This window comes from Phragmites australis, chromosome 13 (assembly GCF_958298935.1).
Source record: "Phragmites australis chromosome 13, lpPhrAust1.1, whole genome shotgun sequence".
Classification (NCBI taxonomy): Eukaryota; Viridiplantae; Streptophyta; class Magnoliopsida; order Poales; family Poaceae; genus Phragmites; species Phragmites australis.
The window spans coordinates 21,731,385-21,755,847 of NC_084933.1; the positions used below are offsets into that span (position 1 = coordinate 21,731,385).

Below are 24,463 nucleotides of genomic sequence, written 5' to 3' on the forward strand. Positions count from 1 at the left end.
TTGATCCACTCTCTAGATTGCAGCACCTAGCAACACTTCTCTCTAGGCCTAATAGAACTAATCACTCTCTAATGGTGTGCTAAATTACATTGGATGAACACTTTAAGTATTTTTGTGGCTTGGATGTCTTCTCAAATGTATATGGGGTTCCTTGGACTCCAACAGCATGTCACACCTTCAAATGACTGAGTAGAGGGGTATTTATAGCCTCAAACTTGCAGACTAGTCGTTGCTCCAATGACTCAACTTTACTGTGAACATCGAATGATACGGTGATAATACAAGCACCGGGCCATCTGGTGTGTACATCAGTGGATACTATCTGTTAGAACTTTACTCAAACTTCTTCTAAACACTGGATTCTTCGGTGTATACTCAAATCCTTCACTGGACCTTTCGGTGAGTTATCTTAAACCATCCGAGCATTTGCATATTCTCTATGTACATTGCTCCGGTGAAGCTTCCGGTGTGTATCTCTTCATCACCGGACCATCCGGAGAGTTATTCTGAGCCAAACCGCACCTTTGCAACCTCTATGTATAAAATGCTCCGGTGCATTTATCCGGTGTTTATTCCATTCGCACTGGACCATTTGGTGAGTTAAAGTTTCTCTTCTTTTTCTCCTAAAAATGCTCAAGTACAACTATCTTTGTGATTACCGGACTATCCGGTGACTTCATACTTCTTCTTCAACAGCTGCATCTTCTCTGGTAGGAAAGCTCTGATGATATCATCCGGTGTGCACAAGTCAAATATTGTACCATCCGATCAACTAATCATCGCTCTTCAGCACTTGCATCCCTCTCTGCAAGAATCGTTCTAGTGTATATCTTCTGCTACTCACCGGACCATCCGGTGAGTTGTTCCATTTTGCCTTCTGAGCAAAAACACTCCGGTGAGTACACGAGTCTTAACACCGGACTATCCAGTGCCTTCTTTCTCCTCTGCTGAGAATACTCCAGTGATTATAGCCTTTAGTACACCGGACCATCCGGTGAGAACAAATCTCCTGAAACTTCTCTAATTCAACTAAATTTTGTTCCGGCTATGGTGACTTCGTAATATATTGCATCCATGAGACCTAGCAACATATATTCTTGACAAACATGTTAGTCTCATTGACTATATTGTCATTAATCAACAAAAACCACGATCATGATCTAATAGGATCATTTTCGCTACACCATACCCCAAGTTGTCTCCCTCTTCGTTCCCGCCGCAGTTAGTGCCACTCTAGTCGCCAGCGGCCAATCCTTCTCCATCTCCACCCTTAGACCAATCTGACTTGGGATTTTACACATGGCTTCTTCCAAATCCCATACCGCGGACTCTAAATCAGCGAACTCACATGAAATTGGCGAGGGAAGAAAAATTTGTTCCTTAATTTCCATCGCCAATTGTAGATGCTCCTCCTCGAATTTCCATTTTGGTTTTATCGACACCGAGGTCGAGCACTCTCTCAACCTCTTTAAAATCTCATCCTCAACTGAGCTAGATGAGTAAATATGGTGATGAACCATCACTCCATCCGTAGGTTGCCCTTCCGCATCTTGTGGTCGGGCAGATTTCGGAGCCACTGCTATGCTATGGGAATCGTTGTCCATGGCGATGGGAGTCCCGGACGTCGGCATGCTCACCGGCGAGGTTCCTCCACGTAGTCCCTTCTCCTTGTTCAAGCCAATCGAGCTCCCCTCAGTCCCCCCCCCCCCAATGGGGTCAAGAGGTGGATCCATTCCTCTTCGATTGGTTCTTAGTATTGGTGAGGAAAAACAATGTCTTGCGGTATGATATGGCCTAGATCACTGGTCATCAGCCACAGGTGAGGCAGCATGGGAAGGCGTCTACAGACCTCCCCTAAGCTCGACCTTTGGCGAGAAGTCCATGGCCTCGCGGCAAGCGCCAGGGAGGCCGCACGAATCGCCACTTGCGTCGCCACTAAAGTGTGAAAACCTTCCCACTTCCTCTGGCTTTTTCAGCAAACCTGAGATTTGATCCCGTGGATAGAGAGTATAACCCCCTCCACTAATCATGCAAGCAAAGGATTGGTTCTCGATCGTGCAACTGTTCTGGATGTGTGGTTGGGTGCAAAAACGAGTGCAAGTGTCTTGAGTATTAGTCTGGAGTTGGGACGATCGTCTTGGAAAAGAAACAAAACGGCCAAAATGTTGCACTACTCTGAACTGCATTTTGAGCCAGAAAACCAAGCAGGGATGAAAATTGCTCACAAATTGATCATGTATCTCCAAATGAATCCAAATGGTTATGCCATTTCTGATTTACCCCAACGCTTGTGGGTCCAGTATATAACGAACAGTACGCACCCGATGTCTGTTTGTATTTTCACACCGTCACCCATGCTACTAATATCGTCTCACATCTCAATCCTTATGAACAAGTAAACATCCTTATAAACACTGGTCAAGCGAAAAAAGTGATGGATAATTGCCCTTTCATCTGCAGAGCTAGCTAAACTTGTCGCAGCGAAGCGGCCGTGCTCCTCAAATCTGGCCACCCGTTTGCCTATAGCACCCTGCCGTCCATCCCGTCAAAAAGGCCTGACCACATGCCTTTCACCGGCGGTAGCTGCGCCACGAAGGCTTGCCACGGCGGGTAGCCGACGCCGCTGCCGCGGACTCGCCCGTCCATCCGGAGCGAGAGGTACCTACAGCACGAGAGTAAAATGTTCAGAAAGCATGTTCATTGTTCAATAAAAGTGTGCAGAATCATGCGAGTTTTGTGGTGCTCACACGGGGGAATCAGGTGGCACGCCGGCCAGCTTCTTCTGATCGTCTAACCACCTGCATCATGTACACGAAGTGGCATTCAACGCGAGGCTAAGGTTATGGATGTGGCTGTGGTAAGCTCAGCGTGTTTCGTTCGTACTGTGCCCATTCAGCTGTGTACACCGGCGTGAGCTGCCAGAGCCTCCTGCTCTTCTTGGCAACGATGTCGTCTTTGTCGTCGCCGTCCTTCTCCTCCCGCTCACCCTCGTCGAAACGGAGCTCCAGCGTGTTCCCGTCCGTGGCGAAGGGCACCGCCAGCACGGCCCTCTCCGCGAGCTCCCTCAGGAACGGCTGGCTCCTGCGGAACGACTCGGCGACGAACTCGGCAGGGCCGGCGACGATGACGAGCCGCGCGGTGCCCCTAAGCTCGCTGAGCTGGAACGGCCTGCCGCCGCCGCTCTCCCCGTCCCCAGCGCCGACGCGGAGCTTGAGCCTGGACAGGCGCTCCTCCCGCGCGAGCCTGGCCACCTGGGCGTCCTTGGCCTTGCTCTCGCGCGAGTAGAGGAACGCGAAGAGCGAGACCGCGCCGACGTCGATGCCCAGGCCCTTGAGGGTCTCGGCGGCGCCGACGGCCCTCGCGGGGTTCGCCAGCGCGGGTAGGAGTTGCGTGAGCGCGATGAGGCCCCCGAGCGCGCCGCTGGCCATGAACGCGAGGTAGAAGAACATCCGCACCGACCGGAACGGGGACAGGACCTCACTCCTTATCTTCGCCATGGAGCTGCAACGTGCAAGAAATACCCAGTCTCCCGGATGACGGCGACTCCAGAGCCAAGAATTGCTCGGTACAAAGCGGAAAGAAGGAGAGGGGGTGGCTACCTTACCTCGCTGTCCGGAGTGGATGGAGAAGGAGAGGGCTTGTTTACGGCGGAGCATCGGACCCCGCCGCAGCATGCTCTGTTATAGGAGAGCGAGAGCAATGGGTTCCGAGAGATCGGCCGCAAGAAGAGGACAGGAGCGCGGAGGGCGCAGGGGACGGAGACGGTGGACGGGGATGGAAGGGTCGCCGCCATCTCGGGACAGCAGGCTTGGTTTGCTTACCTGCCTGCCTGCAGTCTGCAGAGTGCAGTGCTGACCAGACTACCAGAGCGTCTGGTCCGCGTCTGGCTGACTGCTCGCGCGCTACGGGTGTTAGGATTTCTTTTTCTAACCGTCACTTGATTTGTGGCGGCAATCGCAACAGCGAGGAGGCAGGGAGAGGCTCAGCCGTGGCCTTACGCAGCCGCATCCACTCTTCTGCACTTGTACGGTTGTACCACGGGCTAAATCTCAGGCTGCTTTGCTGAAATGCGATTAGTTTTTTCAGTCCAGTAACCTATTGGAGTCCGGGGACTGGTAGATGATAAGCGTTTTAAGATCAGGTACTCAACTTCGTCAAGTCGTCAAATCGTCAGCAGTCTAAGATGATTAGGTGGGTGACGCTTCCCGCGAGCGTCGACGACGAACGGACATGAACCACCTCGTCGCCGGGCGGTACCCGAGCGCGGCGGTCCGACAGCGCCACTTGAACGACGACCGGGAGTACCGGGACCTGACCCAAAGACGCCAGGACCTGCCCACGCAGCGCGTCGTTGCCATCGCGCCTGAAGACGGCCCACGCCCCGTGCACGAGCTTGTCGCCAGGAGGCAGGAGCCCAGGACGGGGCCTGTGTCATTGGCCTTGAGCTCGTACACCGGGCGGTCAAAGGTACATGGCAGAGCTTGCAGAGGACAAAGCAAGGGAAAAATCACTTGACGTTGCTGCCTAAAATTGTCTCATATCACCCAGTCGCACACTAGCTGCCAGAGGTCTCTTATACAATGGGTAAATTTTACATGAGTCCAACAGTTCATCTCAATGCTTACACTGAAAATACAGAAAACCATGCTGTGATGAACGCCTGCTTCCACACCTGACAGGCAGGCAACATCAAGAACTATAACAATCAAGCTGACGGCTGCACAATAAGATTTCATCAGAACGGACCGGCACACCATAATTTAGCCAAGGAAAATGGGCCAAAAATTACTTCCACAAAGATTCTCCATGAAGCTACACTTCCCTTTCTTTGTACAGTGTATGTACTAGGTAGTACAAATGAAGCCGAAAATCAAAACACCCTCCACAAGCTAACGAAGAAAACCCCGGGGGGTGGGGGGGGGGATACATAATCACACGGATCAAAAGCCAGGATCTCCCTATACAGGGGATGCACATGTTTATACTATACACATACACAAACAACTGGGGAAAAAATAATCAGCCTACCAAAGCGCTAGATCACAAATAATAACAATGTTACATCTCATTGGTTTGAGCCAATTGGTTTACCAGACCTTGCCTGTGAAATCCGGTTAGCGTAGATAGTTACTAGGCGCAACTGCGTGCTGCTAAGCCCTTCCAAGTATGGAGCGAATGCTTTCCCAAGAATGATATAGATATCCACCAAGCAGAACACAACAGTCTAAAATAAAATTTTCAAATGATCAGATATGAATCGCTGGAGCAATGGATTAGGAATTGATTCGAGGTAGATGAAAATGCCAGTAAGCAATTGAAAGGTCAAGTACATGATAAGCAAGGGAAAAACATCATCTTATCAAGAACCTCGATTGTACTCACCTTTCGAACATCTGGACTTTGGTTATTAAAAGCATCAAATAGTGCTGGCAAGAATGTAGGCAATTGATCAATCAGTTCCTCTTGAGAAAGGCACCCAACAAGCTGCACGATTATCAGAAGAAAACAACCATCAACAATGTTTGTATAGATGTGTTTAGTTACTACTTTCTGATAAGCCAGAGCTACTCTAACACTAACACATCGAATTTTAAGTAAATTTTGATACCCATGATTCCTTCCACTGGATTGATTTTCAACTAACATGATTTGTCACACTTGCCTCCAACCAGTAGATGTGACACGTACCCAAATGAGTGTCATATATACTCAAATCACAAGTCAAAGAAATTGAAACACGATGTAACTAAAGTTCAGAAGACTGTGAGGTTGAGTATTTAAACATTCAGATTGGTTGTTGTTAGTTTAACGCTAATACTGACAAAAGCTTGCGAGCAAAGGACACAGTAGGATTATGGAACTGGGAAGAAAAACACGGGCACAACTAGGGAGCCTAATGGAATAAGGGTAATAATATATTCATTCTGGTGCAGCAAAGATAGCTGGTAGGACAATGTTGGGTCCATTTAAACTAAGCGGCATTGTCACCTCAAAACTCCGAATTGAATTCTCAGACAGTAATATATGTTATGCCATTTCAAAATTAGTGGGAAATGCTCAGACAGTAACAAGAAGGAACTGCATATATGAAATACCTTTGTCAAACAGTTGATACACACGACAAGTATCTTCTCATCATCACTGACCAATAGAGGTACTATAACCTGCATTAGAACCAAAGACCATTGAAATCAAAGCATAGTAAATTGCACTAACTAGAAAGGGAAGTAGCAATAATACATAAGAGAATATTTGTACATACAGCAAGACATCTGGAAGGATCATATTTTCCAAGCAGAATATTTAAGCATCGGTTTGCCTCATTTGAAATCTGCACAGCAACAAAGAATATTTTAACACAAAATGATCAAGTTTACGGGTTACAATGGGAAAAATGAAAGTAATACCTTCACCACCACATCTTTAGTCACATGCAGGAGTTTTTCTAGAACAATTTCGATAGAGTCTTCAATGGCATCTTTCTGGGAGAAATAATTGTTAGTAACAAAAAAAAAAGGAGTGTCAATCAGTTAACCTAATCTTGTTCATGTGCACAAACGGTGAAAATCAGACCTGATTGTTGAGCATCTCAGCAATTAAAGATAAAGCAAGCTCCCTCGTGGATGAATCAGAGACATCCAGTACCTCAAGCACAGCCGTTAAGATTTGATTGAAGTACTGTTGAATGATTGAAATGTTGGCATTAGACTGCAAATAATATAGATTGATATGTTCCATGTTTGTCTTACTTTGTACTTAAGCTATGTAATTCAACACCTCTACTACCACAGGTGGTCATAAAATAGTTAGCTCACACAGCTAGACAAAGAGAAAAGGGAAAATGGAAAAGGATAAACACAAGTAGGAAAAGTAACATAATATCCTCTCGTGGGATTCGCACGTGCATCTGGGGAGAAACTATTAAAGATAGTTCAAATAAAACCCTGTCATTCACTTTTCCTCATTCAGGTCCCACTGGAGCACAATTTCTTTCAAGATGAGGCACTTTAGCTTCCAGGTTCAGCCTCTCAGTAGAGCTCGGCCGAGGTCCTGCTACATATGGTAAGGTCCATTGGAGATCGGAAGGGGCCTGCAAAACTCCTACAAGGTCCAGAAGTGACCAAGGTTCATCGACAATCTTGGTCCATGGTAGCGGTACGAGCTGCCAAGATCCAGAGACTGCAGCAACAGTCACTCATGAACCAGTGAAGTATCAACTTTCGACCATCAGGTGCTATAATAGCATGACATGATGCATATAATGGGGCACTCTGGAATAGCATGGCAAATCCCTTTTCGCTTTTAATACAGGCGATATCCCATGATCCCAGAGCCCCATCCTACACCAATTCGAGTAGGATGACTTCAGATGGGCAACCACACCGTTCCTTCATACCCATATTACTATTTTCCATCCTCTCTTTCTACCACCCTCCCTAAATAAGTCATTCCAATTAATACTCAGTAATCAATCTGTGTGCGATGTCTCAGCCATTGCTGAGCTATCTGTTGCTTGATAAGGAAGCTTCGCATGGAGGTCCAAGCGTGGAGCTATGATGGAGGTTTCTTTGTTTCTGTTTGAAGAAAAGGGAAGTTGTGGATTTGGACAAGAGACCAAACTCCATTAAAAAAAAGCGATTGGGGTATTGAACAGATCAGCTTGTACAACAGAATCAGAAGGTCAGTATAGATATAAACCAAATCTGCTCACCTAAACCCAATTACTTTTACATCAAATAAATTTTCAAAAGAAAAACTCAATTTTATAAGTAAACACAGCCTTTAGATATCCAAGCTACATAAAACGGTGAAAAGGTTTTAACGGTTATGTCATATTCGGTAGGGTCCTCCCCTTCTGTTCTCATAAAAAAGGTTTAAAGATTTCATCATGAACTTAAACAGTAGATGGTTCAGGAGAACAAACTCAGAAAACCAAGGGTTAACATAAGGATCATTTTGTGTAAGATAATCAGGTTGCAAACCTTTGCCCAAATGGAGTTGTTGTTATCAAGGGAAGCATTAACCAACTGTTGCAATGCTTCCCGCTTTTCCAAGCTTGAAACTTCAGTATCATTGCTTATCTAAAAAGTTGAGATTAGTAAGTTACAATAATTGACACAGATTTTAGGTACGAAGAGAAACAGTCCCAGGCCAGTGATGGACTGACAGCAAAAGGATTTTTCCATTGGTACCTGATGAAGAAGTTGTGGTATGCTCAGCCCGTTGTCAGTATGTAGGCTGGCCTTTATAGAACTATTGTCAGTATGTAGGCTGGTCTTTATAGAACTAAGACTCACAATCGTATCTCCCTCTTGAACACTTTCTCCAGTGGTTGAACCAACAGTATTATGCCTGTCAGAAGTGAGAAGCCGGCTGAAGTCTACCCGAGGAGTACCAGTAGCAGGTTCAACATCCAAGGAGACATCAGATTTTTCAGGATAGTTTGTCCAAGAACGTGCAGCTTCCACAACTGAGCTACTACTGTTCTTTGATTCTCTACTTCTAGTTAAAAGAACTTCATTTCCTGTGGAGGGTTCCAAGCTTTGAATAGCATGATCTATGCTCATATCAGAAGTTGTTCTACCTATAGAGACATTATGCAGCGTTGATTCCTGTGTTGCACCCATCTTCTTTCCACCTTCAGCATCAAGGGAACTAGAAGAATACCGCCCAAAATGATAGCTCTTCTTGGATGTCAGTGCATAGCCATCATCTGAAGAAGTTCCAAAATCTGCCTGGTCAAAAGATTTAGGGCGTGGACGCTCTTTCTTGCTCTGCAAGTAGTTCACTAGATCAACCTCAATACGTGGGGTGTACTGCTTTAGGGCTCTCCTCACTAGGTTTTGATCTTCAACTGATAAACTCAGAATAAAATTTAGCACAGCTGTTGAATCAAAGTGAGAATAAACAGATATGATACCATTTATAGATGCCTCCTTCAATTTAGCGTTCTTTTCATTTACTAAGGGTGCCAATTTCGAAAGCCATAGTTTAAGGAAGCCGCTGTTACTATAACCATCAGAATCTACAGTGTACTTGCTGAATGATTTATTTGCAAACTCAATAACAGCCAATTTTGCCTTTGGGGACCTCTGTTCATCTAATGAGCGTACTAGCGCAGGTAGCAACATATCAATAGCATATGTTCGACCAACAATCTCCAAGGTTGAGGAGCATGGCTTTTTCACCAACTCCTTTGGATCAATAAGCCGGGAAAATACATATGGCAAAATTCTTTCGACGTAACTTTCAAATGGCTTCTTGCAAGCTGGAATAATCTCTGCAAGTGTAGAGAAAGCTGCCTGTGCAACCTTATGATGAGGATCATCCAAATGACGGAAAAAAAGCTTCATGACCTTTTCAAAATTTTGAGTTATTTCTTGAATACCTTTCTGGCCTTGTTGCAGTAAATTCCGAATAAAATCAAAAGCTGAAACTCTTGCTACCCAGTCTGAACTAGGGCTGAGACCCTCAGAAAGTGCATCATTTAGAGAAACTAGAGAATCTGCATAGCCAGACACATCACCCAACGGTACATGGCTATCATCAAAGCTGTGCCTGCCACTTGCAGAAGCCCTTGACATTACTTGCTTCCTTAGGAGAGGTCTCTGGAAATTCGGGACATGGTTATTATGTGAATCTCTGTGGGTGGCATCCCTATAAGGCATATCAACATAGTTTTTCTCCATGTGCATTTGTGGGATTCGCCTAGTTGAGCGGATATCATTACTTTCGTCCATGCGGCCTCCTTCTTGAAGCCTCTCTGAAGATCTTCTAAAGTAAGGCAGAGATAAGCCAGACATGGACTCGGACGATATATTACTCAAATATGGTGATCTTGATCGCTCTTTGGTGGCCAACTGTGTTGTCATTGTATCCAATAAGCGGGAACCTCCATTTCGTGAAGTAGCACCTGTGATGGTAGGAAGGGATGAATCCAACAGTGCTGAGTTCTGCAAGGAGAGAAGATTTGAAGCTGGTGCTGCAAGCGGCACAGGAGGATCACGAGAGGATGGAGGATCAACTCCTGCACTAGGATTAAAAGTAAATAAGAAACTGAAATTCCAATAGGATGATTGGAAATCAAAAACAATTGTCAGGCAATGTCTAGAAAATGCTCCCTCCATTTCTTTTTCAAAGGAGTATAATTCTCATCTTCTTGCATACTCCCTCCGATCCCAAATATAAGTCAATTAGGACATTGGCACGGTCTCCAATATGGCACTTTGATTAATAATATCTACAAAACTACATTACTTCAAATAGAAAGAGTAGTATATTATGAATATATTTTTCATGATTAATCTAGTAACATCAAACTTATGTTGTCAATCTATGTGTTTTTTTAGCCATTGATGATCAAAGATAAAAAAAAGTTTGATTTAGGACAAACCTAAATGGCTTATATTTGGGATCGGAGGGAGTATAATATAAGGTGTGAATGCAAATTTATTGATGTTTTCTCCTATTTCGCCCTTATTTATCATGTCTTCTCTCTCCCTCATTTATAAGTAATGCTCTCATTTAACTATTCTCTCTCCTAATTCTAACGTATTCAAATAGGGTAGCATAGTCATTTTATCTTCTCTTTCTCTTTGTTTCATAACCCCGTTTCTAAAATCCTTGTACTACTGAGAATAGACCTTATAATTTGCAGTGGACGGAGTATATCATAAAAAGAGTAATTCAATTTCTTAAAAGCAGTTTTCAACTAAGCAGTTTAAAGAATACCAAGATCAAAGTTTGTTGAGCGTGCAGCAGAGAAATTTTGCCTATCCGATATGCTGATACCTTTCAGCAAACTTTCAATGGCAGAAACTTTTTCTTTGCTGGAGTTCAGCACACTCTCCAAGCTTCTTTCAGAACTTCTGCCAATTGTCTTTGACTGTGATAAGCGAAGACTGTTTGATGAAAAAGATGAATCTGAAGAAATAGCTGCACTCTTGTCCATTGCAACAATAGCTGAAGTGCCATATCCAGGCATATGTGTACCGCTTGCATGAGATGAAGCACGAGAAGGCTGCACAACCCTATCACGCAACGAGGGAGAAGCATACCTTTTGTGCACACCACCATCTTCATCATTTATTATCTGCATTAATTCCCCAATCAGACAAAGCAATGCAAGTGCATATTTCCATGAAAAAGGAACCTAAGAGGGGAAGAGCACAGAACGAAGAGTGGAATGGCATACCCTCTGTATAGCAGGATCGAATGACATAAAAAGCCGCCGTGAGCGCTCAGGCCATGTCTTCAAAAACATTCTATAGCAAGTTCTTGCAGTTGCGCGGACCTAGAGTTGTGAAAACACCATGAAACACAGGAATGATCCAAAAAAATACAAACTGAATCATTGATCCCAAAGAATGTGTGCTTCCACAAGATCAGTAGCACAGAGAACAAAAAAAATATATGTATATTGAACAAGAACATCCTCCATTAAACAATAAAAAGGTTTAACAGCATTCTTTAACAATATAGTATGGACTTGGAATAGGGAACTGCTGTTTGCCACATTATTCTCCCCCACAACCTTTTTTTGTAGCATGCAAGGCTGGCATGGCCAGTCTGGTCAAACAGGACGGAAGGAATCGTGTACACATGTGTGTGAGGGCGCACGAGTGCACATGTTAATTTTTGAACTGGGTTCTGGGCATTTGATCACTGCATTTCTATATTTCACATTGTGAACAGAAATCAATATGCATTGTTCTTTGCATGCCAAGCAAACTAAATTATTTCTGAATGGATTTCGTAAGCATATCTGCAGGCACCAGGCAAAGTGCAAACCAGGACAGCATACAATGAAAGATCAGGCAGGCGTGCAAACGTAGAGGGAAGCATTGAATAATTCATTTTCAGATAAATGATTCAGTTTTAGTGAGAAAATGAACAAGCCATGATATGCAACAAAGGCCAGAAACCTGATCCTACCTCACTCATCGCATCTGCCACACAGCATTTTATCATATCTTCGTATAAATCAGCTGAACGTTGTATTTCTGGGGCATCCGCCCAATACTCCAATATTAGAAGTGCATACTCACAGCACCTGGTATAGTGGCAAGTAAACTTGAGTACCTTGAAGACACACGGACACTGGACAATGTGAAAACAGTCAAGCACAGGTACCTTGCACGAAGGATTGCACTTCGGTCATTCTTTGCTGTATCAGCTATGCGAGGTAGAATTCGTGCAACCTTGCAGTTCCGTAGGATCTGCAAGATATTCCATATTAGCAAAGAGATGAAATAAATCACAGCCATGAAGTACAAATATATGGACAGACATATAAATAACTCACAGTTTTTATACATGTGTCCGCAGATTCCGCGATTACAAGCACAGTTATGACAACAAGCTTAAAAAGCATCTGAAAAATTCACAAACATGTTAGGTTTATTTAAGAAGTATATGGAAGGATAAAAAACTGCCTTTTTTCAAACAAAAGACAGAAAACTGGACATGCAATTACCGGGATGAATATTTCAGCACATGGCTCAAAGTCACCAAGGAGTTCTTTGGATAGTATATTAAGTAGATGACATGCCTGGGCATAAAAAAAAAAGAGTGAAGAAGTTTACATATTGACGAAATCTAACATATCAAGTATTTAATTCATCTTGGACAACAAAATAGGGGCAAAGGAGCAGATTTTGAAGGGAGGGGGGGGGGCTTCAAAAGCAATTCTTTAATAAAAGAAGGATAATTGGGAAAAGAATAATACCTGTTTTACAATGCTAGAACGTCGATCAGACAGCTGAGTGGACAATGGTTGAACCAGTTGCTTCAACAGCACAAGAAATGATGGGCAATCAATAGCACCTGACAAAAGGCACAAAACAGAATTTAAAAAAAAAAACCTTGAGTATTAAAACTAAGCATACAAAATCATATTAGCAATGATAGAGTGTTGCTCTCAATGGTGAAGGTTCAGACTTCAGAGTTACAAATTTCCCCAGCTTCATTACATGTTGTAAATGGGCGGTGATACTTTATTTTTCCAATTTTAAATCAAGCAGAGAAGGCCTTTTCACAATATTAAGCTTAAACTTGGGTTACGTCTCTTTTTTTTGGGGGGGGGGGGGTGGGGGGATTTCAGTTACATCCTCAAAAATGCAAGTTACACTAGGAAGTATGAATAGATCTTTTCTTCACCAATATTACTACACAAAGGATGTTTACTGAGTGAAGGATATCTCATTGATTCTAAAGATGGAATTCCCATTTCTAAGTGCTTGAAATCAATCAGGACACATATTGTTGTAAAGAAATAGAAGGAAAATGTTGCTGCACTTTCCATTCTAGACTGCCTAGCAATGGGGCTCCCTTTTCTGGCCATATAAACATTTTCTAAACTTTGCAGCCAAGACATACTGCGAAATCTTCTCCATAGAGGTAATTATGGCCTAGCAAAACTGGATAAAGCATTATTTAGGAAATAATGATATAGATGCACAAAATCAACCTCCATAGACCAGGGCTTCAATCCTTTGCATGGCAGCAATACGTAAAGACCAATCCTTTTCTGGAACAAGGGTAGCTGCAATCTTCTCAAACTCCCGAAGTAATTCTTTCTCGGAATGAACTTTCACTGGTTCCACTGGTTTTTCTGTTATATCGGTGTCACCTGTAAATGACACAATAAATTGCACGTGAGAAGCATGTTGTATGTGTGGTAGGGTGTAACTATCAGAAAACACACACCAACTGACCAGCCATAACTTGAGATACAGAATAAAACAGATCAATTATTAACCAGAAAACCACTAATTGCTAAGAAAATATCAATATTTTGTGATAGGATGTGTACTCCATAAAGTTCCAGCAAAGCCAGCTCTACTAGGGAACTCCTGGTTATAAGAAGATATTGTTCCCATGTTCACTAACCGAACAAAGGACATTAAAGCCCTCAACCATAAACCCCCATCCCCTTTGGCAAGAAACGTCTTACAAGGATTATTTCTCAACATGATTCCATATGGAGTAACATGCATGTACTATGTTGCCAAATTAAGAATCTAGGATATATCCTGGAAGAAATTGCAAAATATCATAACAGTGAAGAACACTGTGGCCTTTTCGGATTTTTTTAGGGTGTGTTTTATGAGTTTTGATGCAGTGGGCGCTTATTTGTAGAGGGAGGACAGCAGAGATCATAGTTGAAGGAAGTCGTAGGGCGGGGTTGGATGGCCTTCTTGTGCCCCAAAGTGGCCAGCTGCAAGGAGGGAGAGGAGGTAGCGTGCGGCAGTGCTGGTGGTACTGGTACTGTTCACGCCGGTGAACAATACCTGTGAGTGGAGAGGGTGAAAGATAAGAGATGCAATCTCTTCTTTCTTAATTTCCAAAGGCTAGCCCTGGCCCTGGTGCTGGCTGTCGCCACCTCCCTGCTAGGCCGGCCGAATAGGCCCCCATGGCCTGACCCATGACATCTCCTCCGCCATTGATTTCCAGCGCGTCCTCGCACTAGACGTCCATGCTCCAGCCTTTCATGTCCTGGCGTGGTGATGAAGAGTTGTCTCGAACCCACACCCTGGAGCGCAATTTGCCCAACACTTGTGCATTAGTGAGGTTGCGGATGGTGTGGTCGATGAACAAGGTGAACTCATATGACACATTGCCGATGTAGCCACGAAGAGCTCGCCAGATGCCCACATGGCGGTAGAGCTCGCTTGCCGGTGGAGGAGAATCGAAGAACTGGTGACGGAGAGCGGCATTGGGCAATAGAGTCACGTCCAAGACGAAGAGGAACGTGTCTATCGGAGTCAAGCGGCTGATAGTCCAGTCAATGCAATGACCAAACAGCAGTCGAGTGTAAACATCTCCGAGTGGTGCAAGAGCCAGGATGCCAGAAGAACTGCAAACCCCATAAACGACTTGGGCAGTGGTGATAAACTCACAACCAGTATGATCAGAAAAAATTAAGTCTACGCACGGAAGAATGAGGCATCTCCTGAAGAAGCAAGACGGACTTTGAAAAAACACAATGGGCGCCCACAGAAGAAGGCATATGAACCCCCATAGCTAAGTGACGAACGAGGACCTCATCACCCAAGTCAAGGAGAGCATGTACAAGGTGGTGAAGAAGTGATGACAAAATAGGCATGTAGAGGCAATGGTCAAACAAGATGATATCGTCGACTACTACCCAAGCTGGTGCGGCCTCCTTCTATCATATGCGTGCCCTGAGGTCGGCTAGCTCCAGGTCGGCCCGGACCGTGCGATAGACATCATCGAGAAGGCCCCAGTGATGTGAGAGAACCTCCATGGTTGTTGCTGAAGTACGATTGCCGCCCAGTCTGGAGAACGAGCCCGTGCAGCCACCCGATGGTGCCGAGAAGGAAGCAAGCAAGGCTAGCACAGATGTTGGCGACTATAGTGCATGGACAGGCGCCGCCCAGAATGGCGCCTGAGGAGGTGGAGGTGAAGTAGTGTCGATGCCGAGGAAACAGACAATCCGGTTGCCGCAACGGAAACTCATCTCCAAGCGAGCGAAGTCCCAAAGGATAGGACCCAGGCTGCAAAGCCATGGAGTCCCCAGGATGATGTCGTTGTCGCTCATCAAAGGGAAGGTGTAGCCGTCGATGGAGAAGATCTCTCGCTCAATGACAAACGGTAGGTCACGACAGATAGGGATGAAATCGAATCGGATACGGACGGATAGTGTTGAACACTGTCGAACAGTGTCGGAGTCGGATAGATAGAAATTTTTTACTTCATTTGCATCCTCACACATCACATTAAACAGTATAGAGGTGCAATCAAAGTGAGCATAGGAAGAGAGTGATCAGTGAGATGCGAAAATAAGAGCATTCAGTATTATCTGTCTACAGATGTGTGACAATCTACCTATATATTATCATGTTTTTAAGTGAAATCACAATATGTTTTCTCATAACACCTAAAATTCGAATACTTTGGATATCAGATCGGATAAGGACGGATAGTGTCAAACACTGATATCGGTTATCCCATATTTGCTTCAAACCCCTTCGGACGGTGAATAGTCAAGAAATATCTGTCTCGTTTTCACCCCTAGAGGCAGAGGCCACAACTGATGATGCGATCACCAGTGCCGATAGTAATCCACATCTGAATACGGCGCAGTGGCAGCCCTAGTCGAAGTGCGAGGGACTCGTCGATTTGTTGTGTATCGCGCTAGTATCTACAAGAATGCGGAGTCCGTCCTCATGTAAGGCTGCCAAGAGCCGCACAGTGCGGCCACAGGGGAGACGATCCTCCTGATCGCCCCTCATCATCATGAGGGACACCGCACCCTCGTCCTCTGCGTCCGTATCGCTGTCGAAGAGTTCCAGGAGGAACAAGTGGTTGCACTTGTGCCCCTAGGAGAACTGCTCGTTGCAGCTGAAGCACAGGTTGAGTCGGCGGCGCTCCGCCATCTCCTCCGATGTGAGCTTCTTGAAGACCCTAGGGTTGGCACCTCCAGCTTGGGGCACATCAAGCGAGGCACCACCCCCCAGGGGTACCTTCAGTCATCGTCGTTCCCACAGCCATGGCCGCCGAGGGTGTAAAGCGTGAAGAAGATGGACGGGCAGCGAACTTGGATGTCATCTAATGCTGCTCGGTTTCAGCCATGACATGGGCACGCCTCTCATAGGCATGTGCCAAGCTCATGGCCTCCTCCATGTCCTTGGGCTACGTCAATCCTGCAGTATAGATGTTTACCTGTTGCATTACATCCAAGTTCCCATCGCGAGCAACAAGCGCAAGGAACTTCTCCGTGTACTCATCTATGAAACCTGTCTTCCGCAGGGCAGCAAGCTCTCCCAACAGATTATGGAGTGTCAGAGGGCCAAAACGGATGTTAACGAGGCGAGAGAAAGATTCCCATGTGAGAGGGTCGTGGTCCTTGGGCAGGCGCATGTACCACTACTGCGCGATGCCTATCATGTGGTAAGAGGCCAGCCAAACCCTCTCCACATCCGGAGTGTATTGCTCGACGAAGAAGCGCTCACACCTATTGAGCCATGGGAGTAGGTCGTCCTTGCCATCAAAGGTGGGGAACAACTTGTGGTACTTAGGTACCATGAAGCCATAGCGGGGTGGTTGTCCATCAAGTGTCGTAGTGGAGGAAGAAGTCGGGATAGACATCCTAGATGACGGTGAAACGATGGGCGTGGACAAGCCAGGGAGGATGGTGTCGATCATGTCCGCGGAAGAGCTGTCGTCGGGCACCCCCAAGGAGGCGGCCATAGACGCACAGGCAGCACGTCTGGCTGCTGCCGTGCGTGCGGCCTCGGCCTCCTGTTGAGTGGCAGCCTCGCGTGCCGCAAAGGTGTTGCACTCCTCTTGGCGTTCCATGTGGAGCTGCAAGTTTTTTATCATGGATGTCAAGTCGTGGAGATCCTTTCAAAACCCCCGTGAGTGCTTCCGTCACAAACTTGTTGAAATCCTGATTACCAGCACTGCGAGAACCCATGGTCTCTAATACCAGATATAGTGGGCGCTTATTTGTAGAGTAAGGACAACGAAGATCGTAGTTGAAGGAGGTCGTAGGGAGGGGTTGGATGGCCTTCTTGCATCCCAGAGTGGTCAGCTGCAAGGAGGAGGGAAAGGAGGTGGCGTGTGGCAATGTTGGTGGTGCTGGTACTGTTCACGCCGGTGAACAGTACCTGTGAGTGGAGAGGGTGAAAGGTAATATAGAGAGGATCTATCTTAACTACCAAGCAAACTATGATCTCTTCCTAATTTAAATCCAAAATATTCCTTAGCTACCGATAAACCATTCCTATTCAAAAGATATTTATTTCCTAATCTGAAGATAACTTGATGATGACTATCTCGACGATTTGGTGGCGGCGGCGGCTGGCCCTAGGGCTCCTGCGCCTTCCACATGCGGTGGAGATCAGCGGCAGCCCTAGCCCTAACTGTCGCCACCTCCCTGCTGAGCCGTCCGAACAGGCCCCCATGGGCCTGACCCATGACATATGATCAGCTAGAGTATTGCTAGATCATACCAATGGTTTGATATCAATGGTCTAAAACAAGCCAGCTATACCTTATACAAGGAAACAGGCAGCCCTACATATAACAATATAATTGCATGTTAGCCTGCATAACAGGGCTGGTTAGGTTGTATAATCACTATTAGGTGGGTTACTGAGCAAATGCTTCTTTTAGAGCATCGATCGAGACAAACCTATGTGGTCTAAAAACTCGTCAGTCATAATATTAGGTTGGGCTAGATCGGGACGAGTTGTTGCGTCCCAAAAGAAAACCTAGCTCCGATATCATGTTAGGAATAGCAATTTGTATTCCCTAAAAGCCATAAGCCTGTAAATATACATGTACAAGTGAGCAATATGCAGAAAACCCCTTATAAGATAGGGTATTACACAGGCACAATAAATCACAATATATCTATAACATTAACTACGCGGTTCAAACATATTTCAGTATGAGTACCATATTAAAATTGTAACTCAGAAACTGAAATTCAGTTTTGTCGACAAAATTAAGAGTCGCTAGTACAGGATATGCGACGCAAGGTTGCCTATCTGATTGGTGCTGCTTGGAAAAGGTAGCCTCTTCATGACTGACTTCATCCTATTATCATGATGTGTTGGAAGCATTAGGGGCATTTGCAAATGTCCGAAGAGGTACAAAACAAGAAAAAAAGTATGGACCAATGATATTCTGTCTTGCACTTACAGTTGGATGAAAATACACTCAAATGCTCGTGTGCAAAGAGAAAATTTTAAATAGAAAAGATATAAATTACCACCAAACAATGTACTTTCCCTTGATGAGCTTTTTGTCCTTGGGCTGCCTCTTTTCGGATTAGCACTAACTGATCTAGATTCTGCAACCTTATACTGCATTACAGGATCAGATGATCGAACCTTTGGTTCTATTTTATCCAGCCTTGAATTTATTTCTTTTAGCTGCATGCATCAAACAATACAAATTAGCTTTGCAGACAATTATAAACATGGGCACACAAATCATCTAAAGTAAGGAACTTCTAGCAATAAAAGTACCATGTACGAAGGCAGATTATGGCGCTGCAATTCTTCATGAAACTGTGATCCCATGTGCTTGTACATCTCCTGTAATAAATGAAAAAAATGTAAGGATTACGGTTACCACATAGCTTTATGCTACCAAGACAACAGGTGCATGCCCCAACTAATCAGTGTGACCAGTTTCCACTGGTTCTACCACCAGTTTCAAAACATGGGGCGACCTAGTTAAACAAAAGAATATATGTAATACATTGAAGAAATAAAAAAAATGAAACTGTGCACAAGGGATTAAAAGAAATTAACAAGAAAGATAGGGGCGTGAGCTACATTCAATGTCTAAATACAATAACTTGTAAGAAATAATTCGGCCTCTCGAGCTTCCAAAAGTGGGATGGAACTATTGAGAAATTAAACAAGACAAAATTAAAAAGAGAAATGGTGAACATACAATTGAACACAGAGCATAAAAAAGAAAATCATCAGCTGAAGCAGGTCTATATAGTATGGACTATGGAATCAACTAACCTCAATACAAGAGATAGCAGCTTCTCTAACGCTTTGGTTCGAATCATTCATCAATTGCAAAACCTGCGAAGCCAGAAAATCTTAGGGCATCTACGTAGAGACCACAGAAGGAGATAATATTTGGGTCTATGAATATAAAGAATAAACAGCAACCATCTCAAAGTATTGACTTACAGGTGAAAGCAAAACTCGTTGCAAGGAGATCTCTGTAGAAGCAAATAGCCCAATTGCAGTTGCCACAGTACGTACAAACTCGTCCCGCACCCTCCAACTCTTATGAGTCCATGCATAACTTCCAGCTCTTTCAACAATGATTGTTGGCGAAGAAACCTGAGATTTGCACAAGATAAATATATTGCATGCTAATAATCCAAAACTTTAGGACAAGTCAAACATGGTTGGCTTCACAGTCATAGGATGTAAAGTAGCTAAGTAAAGATTGTTTAATAATGGTAACTTAGCAGTTAGCACTGTAATCAAGCACTGACTGGTCAAAAGAGAAGAGGGCATCAGGATTCAGAAGTTTTTTACATTGCGAAGATTGAAGCACTGAGACATTTTATGAAAAATTCACAGCTTCAACGTACATTCTAGAATCCAGTGGTAGAGGGTAAAAACAGTAAAGAATATCATTATGTGCTCCAACATCAAACTGCATACAGGGAAGCAGCTGAAATCTTTACTTGAATCCCAAATTTATCTTTGCTAAAACCAAATTCACCCAAGAATAAGTCAGACGCACCCCTGGAAGTTCAACTTCGGAACAATACTCGAGCTCAAGAGCACGCAATTCCTGCAAAAAGTAGCCTATTGATCCACTTAAATGTTACACCTATCAATCTATAGTGTTCGCTAGATAGAAATTTTCACTTCAGCTCAGCTCTGCAGCTCTACATCTACAGTGCCGTACCCGAACTAGCCAAAACAAGCCCCAATCTCCAATCTGATCCTGCTCAAGCTATTACGGAGTAACTTAAATTCGCAACTTATTTCAACTTCCAAAGTACACACATTTCCCCGGAGAGATAATAAAATAATGGGAGCACCGACGAAGGGAACTCACCTCCATCAGGGTAATGAGGAGCTGCCGCGCGGCATCACGGACGGGCTGTTTGCCGTCGCCGAGGCGCTCGACGGCGGCGGGGACCAGAGCGTTGAGGTGGATCTTAAAGTGCTCGCCGGCGACCACGGCTGCGGCGGAGAGCGCCTGGAGCCCGCCCTGCGCGACGCGGAAGTTGGCGTCCCGCGTCAGATCCAAGCAGGTGTCCACCAGCGCCGTGACCTCCGTGGCCGTCAGCCCCCGCCGCGCCGCCGCGTCCAGCGCCTCGTGCAGCCGCTCCAACCCGGCCAGCCGCTCCTTGGTGCCCTTGGCGCGCGCCGCCTCCAGCGCCGCCTCCATTCTCTTGGCGCTTCGGGGTCCGGCGGCCGCGCCACGGAGCAGACGCTAGGGTTTCGAGCCCGGGGGCGGGCGGCGAGTCGAGGGAAGTGGCCGGATCTGAGGAAGGAGGGCGAGTGGGGAGTGAGCGAGCGCGCACAGCGAGACGAACACCAGATGCTAGGGTGGTTGGGGCTTTAGGTGGCTTTGTGCATTTAGGCCCCTGACGTTTTGTATCCTTGCACGTCGGGGGCCTTGCCGTGCAAGTCTCCGTATGAACTGGACTCCGGGAGACTGGAACAGTAGAGCCCGCCGCGGAATTGAATCAAATATTGGTGGCGCGCTGAAATTTGGCCATATTTAAACAGTATTTTTTTATCGCAAAAGCCACAATTTAAGCTGATGGGATCTGAAATCACTTTTGAGAATGGTTATGTTTTTATTTGGCGAGAACGTTAGACTACACTGTACATATATACAATCCAAACAAAACATAAACACCCATAACATACAAGGCGTGAGAAAAGATTGCGATCCACTCCAAATCATTCCCACCGTGATGTTGCGGGCTTGTGGCCTCGCTGTCTCCTTCAGTTGATTCATTTGAGTGCAAGCGTCATTTCAAACTTTTTTTTTTTTGAGGTCAGCGTCATTTCAAACTTGAGTGCCATGCCATGCCATGCCATTGTTACGGCATCAGTTACTTCAGTTACAAATGATGTGCCAATATCTTTGTAAAATCTGAAAAATTGCAATATCATCAGATGTTTTCACATAGGTTTGTAGGACACTGTTAGTCGAATTAAAGAAAGCGTATTTTGCTTAGCTTCACGCTCTAGCAGTATGAATGTACGATGATTTCCAATTCATGTGTCCACCCCCAGCATCTTTACGCCCTACTTCGAGGTGATGGCGTCAGAAAACGAGTCACGCCTAGATTTATCACGGACCCAGCAATGCCCTGCTGCGACCACCAAGCGAGACGAGGAAAGCCCGCCAAGACCCAGCAATGCCCGTGCCCGCGAGCCTCGCCTATGTTGATAACAACAGGATGAGATGATGCGCGCGCTCGCACCCGCACCAGCTGTGGCGATGCTACGCCTCAACTGATCCTCTCCTGACCCCAACTCACTGCCTCCGTTTCCGTGACACGAATTGCGTTCGCCTCGCCCAAAACGCAGCGGAACGAGTTCCAAGCGTGCGTGCAGCTCATTCATTGCAGATGCGGATGCAAGGTCCTGGCGCCAGGACCTCTCGCAGACTTGCAATCACGCACCCCCAAGTTCCAGTAGTTCAGGTGCGTTTGATTGCAGAAGAATAAGGTTGCATAGTAAATATATGGTTATTTATATTTGGCCGTATAGGGTGATCTAATTTTTTGATTAGTATAGATATCGTAATTCAATTTCTTGTTTGGTTAGATGTGGTAATTTAATTTTTATTTGGTTAGATGGATAGAACTTAGATTCGATCAATTAAAATCTTGTGGTACCCATTTAGTATATATTTAATTTTTTATTAAAATATAATCATATGAGATCTTATTTATTGATTTAATTGTAATAAATACAATAGTATAATTAGATCGCAGGTCAAATAAATAGTTTAAGAGATAATATAATTTAAAACGTGCTAAAAAAAATAAATTTATTCTAACCAATCAAAATATATCACACCAACAGTGATAAAGCTCATCTAGAATATGGATGACTCCGTCCAATAATTTTTGACGGATGAGTTCATAAAAAAGAATATTAGCTCCAGATGGACAGATGAGTTCATAAAAAAGAATATTAGCTCCAGATGATCATCCATCCAACTTACCCTCTAACTGTAACCTTGAATATTAAATGGACTCTTCTATCCAAAATATCGCTTGAACCGAACACACTCTTATTTGCTAACCTTTCCTGGGATGATTACCGTCTTACTGATCATAATTGACGATTTGGCACGGACGTATGCCGTCGTTTTTTTCTCATCTCTCAATGCCAATATGCAGACAAATGATATTCCTTTGCTGAAAGCTTACGACCGCTTGAAGGAAGCCAGTGTCCTTGCTGGCGAGCCAAGGAAACACTTTCTTTTCGTCCGTTGGGCTTAGCCTTGTCCTGGAACAATGATAATCTTTTGAAGCCTGAGAGGGAGTGGGCCATCAACTTATCAAATCACCTTTTGCTAATAGCGGGGCACTCGTGCTGTCGCACGCCATCACCCCGAGAGCAGAGCACGAGGTCACAGTCCGGACTCTGCAGGAGAGGCACACATGCACGTGATCGATGGGTTGGTTTGCTCTCGGCGTCCAGTCCATTGCCCATCGGCATCGCTGGACTGGGCCTCGGGTTGCAACTTGCAAGGCCACTGCCCAGGTATGGTATGGGACCAGTGCGGCCGGTCACTGTTTAGAAACCAATCCCAGTAGTGCGGCCGGCCTTGTGCCTCACGCACTGACGCACCGTTAGAGCATTGAATCCTGTCAGTTTTTCTTCGTAATGGCCAAATTGCCCTTGTGTTGACCGGCCGAGTGGACCCATGTTTCAGCCTCGTTCATCCTCTGCCTACTGCACGTAGGCCGCGATGTGCGTGAGTGCACCAGCTTGGCCAGCCAAGTCGCATGAGGCTGACCGTCCCGCCGGCGTTGCCACTGTCAGTACATGGCGGTGATCTCCCCCGTCGGCGTCGGGAAGAGGAGCCCCACGTGCACCTCCGGCCGGCAAGAATCACCTTGAGCACAAATCAATACACAAATCGAAGAGCACGTGGACTAATCACGCAGAATCACAAAGAAAGCACAAATCAGCTTGGAGCCCTGGACACAAATTTGTCACGGTGACCCGCAAGCTGCTGCCGCTGAACTGCTTCGTCCACCACGCAACCGGGTACCGCCGCGTTTGGCTTTTTTCAAAATTAATGTCTTGAATTTTGGGCGAAGGGGGTATAAGTTAGTATGCTGACCTCTGACTATTTATGCAGTGCAAAGGCCTAATCAAGAAGTGAGATCTCGCCTACGCTGATGCTTAGTGACATGATGGCAACCCGGCATCTTCTACAGCCAGTGTACGATAGAGTTGTATTTCCGAGAACATACATATCGCCTCTATCCTGTTCTATATACATGAAGCTCAGATCCTCTCGGATCTGCTGCCTCAAGAATTGCAAGGTCTTCCACCCAATTCAGAGAGCAAAGCAGAAGATGACGCAGCTTTCCGCACTATATAATTTATGATTATTGGAATAGACAGGCTTTGGAGCAAAAATTGTTGGTGCTAGACGTTCAGGCTGTTCTGAGGATTCCTTTAGGGCGTATGGACACTGACATGTGGGCTTGGGCACATGAACGACATGGCATGTATATGGTGAGATTGGCATATCGCTTACTCGTTGGAAGTGCAAGAGGAAAGAAGCCTATGGAAAAGGACATAGCATGTTCATCATTTCAGGATGACGATCCAATATGGCAGAAACTTTGGAAACTACAAGTCCCTCCAATGGTTAGAGAGTTTTGGCGGAGAGTTGTGAATGATTTATGCTAGTCAGAGATGTAGCTGACGTATTGAATAAGTTGCGTTCTGTGTTG

General features: G+C 45.2%; 2 protein-coding genes across 4 annotated transcripts; both read right to left on the reverse strand.

The window, feature by feature from the left end:
- Positions 1 to 2,247: 2,247 nt before the first annotated feature.
- On the reverse strand, positions 2,248 to 3,910 carry LOC133889355 (protein LOW PSII ACCUMULATION 1, chloroplastic). Of its 2 annotated transcripts, none has more exons than XM_062329880.1 (4): positions 3,600 to 3,910; positions 2,884 to 3,501; positions 2,748 to 2,798; positions 2,248 to 2,662 (listed from the first exon to the last, which is right to left on the reverse strand). In XM_062329880.1, the coding sequence occupies exons 1-4, from the start codon at positions 3,791 to 3,793 to the stop codon at positions 2,521 to 2,523; spliced, it is 1,005 nt and encodes a 334-aa protein (XP_062185864.1). In that variant the 5' UTR covers positions 3,794 to 3,910; the 3' UTR covers positions 2,248 to 2,520. The 2 variants fall into 2 exon arrangements, with proteins under 2 accessions (XP_062185864.1, XP_062185865.1); XM_062329881.1 differs by having other exon boundaries at positions 3,605 to 3,752.
- An 846-nt stretch (positions 3,911 to 4,756) lies between these two features.
- On the reverse strand, positions 4,757 to 21,099 carry LOC133889354 (CLIP-associated protein-like). Of its 2 annotated transcripts, none has more exons than XM_062329879.1 (21): positions 20,575 to 21,099; positions 19,686 to 19,841; positions 19,512 to 19,574; positions 19,002 to 19,070; positions 18,743 to 18,905; positions 13,469 to 13,630; positions 12,728 to 12,825; positions 12,476 to 12,550; positions 12,305 to 12,373; positions 12,133 to 12,218; positions 11,935 to 12,052; positions 11,195 to 11,293; positions 10,792 to 11,092; positions 8,193 to 10,027; positions 7,983 to 8,081; positions 6,574 to 6,678; positions 6,408 to 6,482; positions 6,263 to 6,331; positions 6,096 to 6,164; positions 5,383 to 5,484; positions 4,757 to 5,224 (listed from the first exon to the last, which is right to left on the reverse strand). In XM_062329879.1, exons 1-21 carry the CDS (start codon positions 20,908 to 20,910, stop codon positions 5,066 to 5,068), a joined length of 4,308 nt encoding a protein of 1,435 aa, XP_062185863.1. In that variant the 5' UTR covers positions 20,911 to 21,099; the 3' UTR covers positions 4,757 to 5,065. The 2 variants fall into 2 exon arrangements, with proteins under 2 accessions (XP_062185863.1, XP_062185862.1); XM_062329878.1 differs by having other exon boundaries at positions 10,732 to 11,092.
- Between the last annotated feature and the right edge of the window lie 3,364 nt (positions 21,100 to 24,463).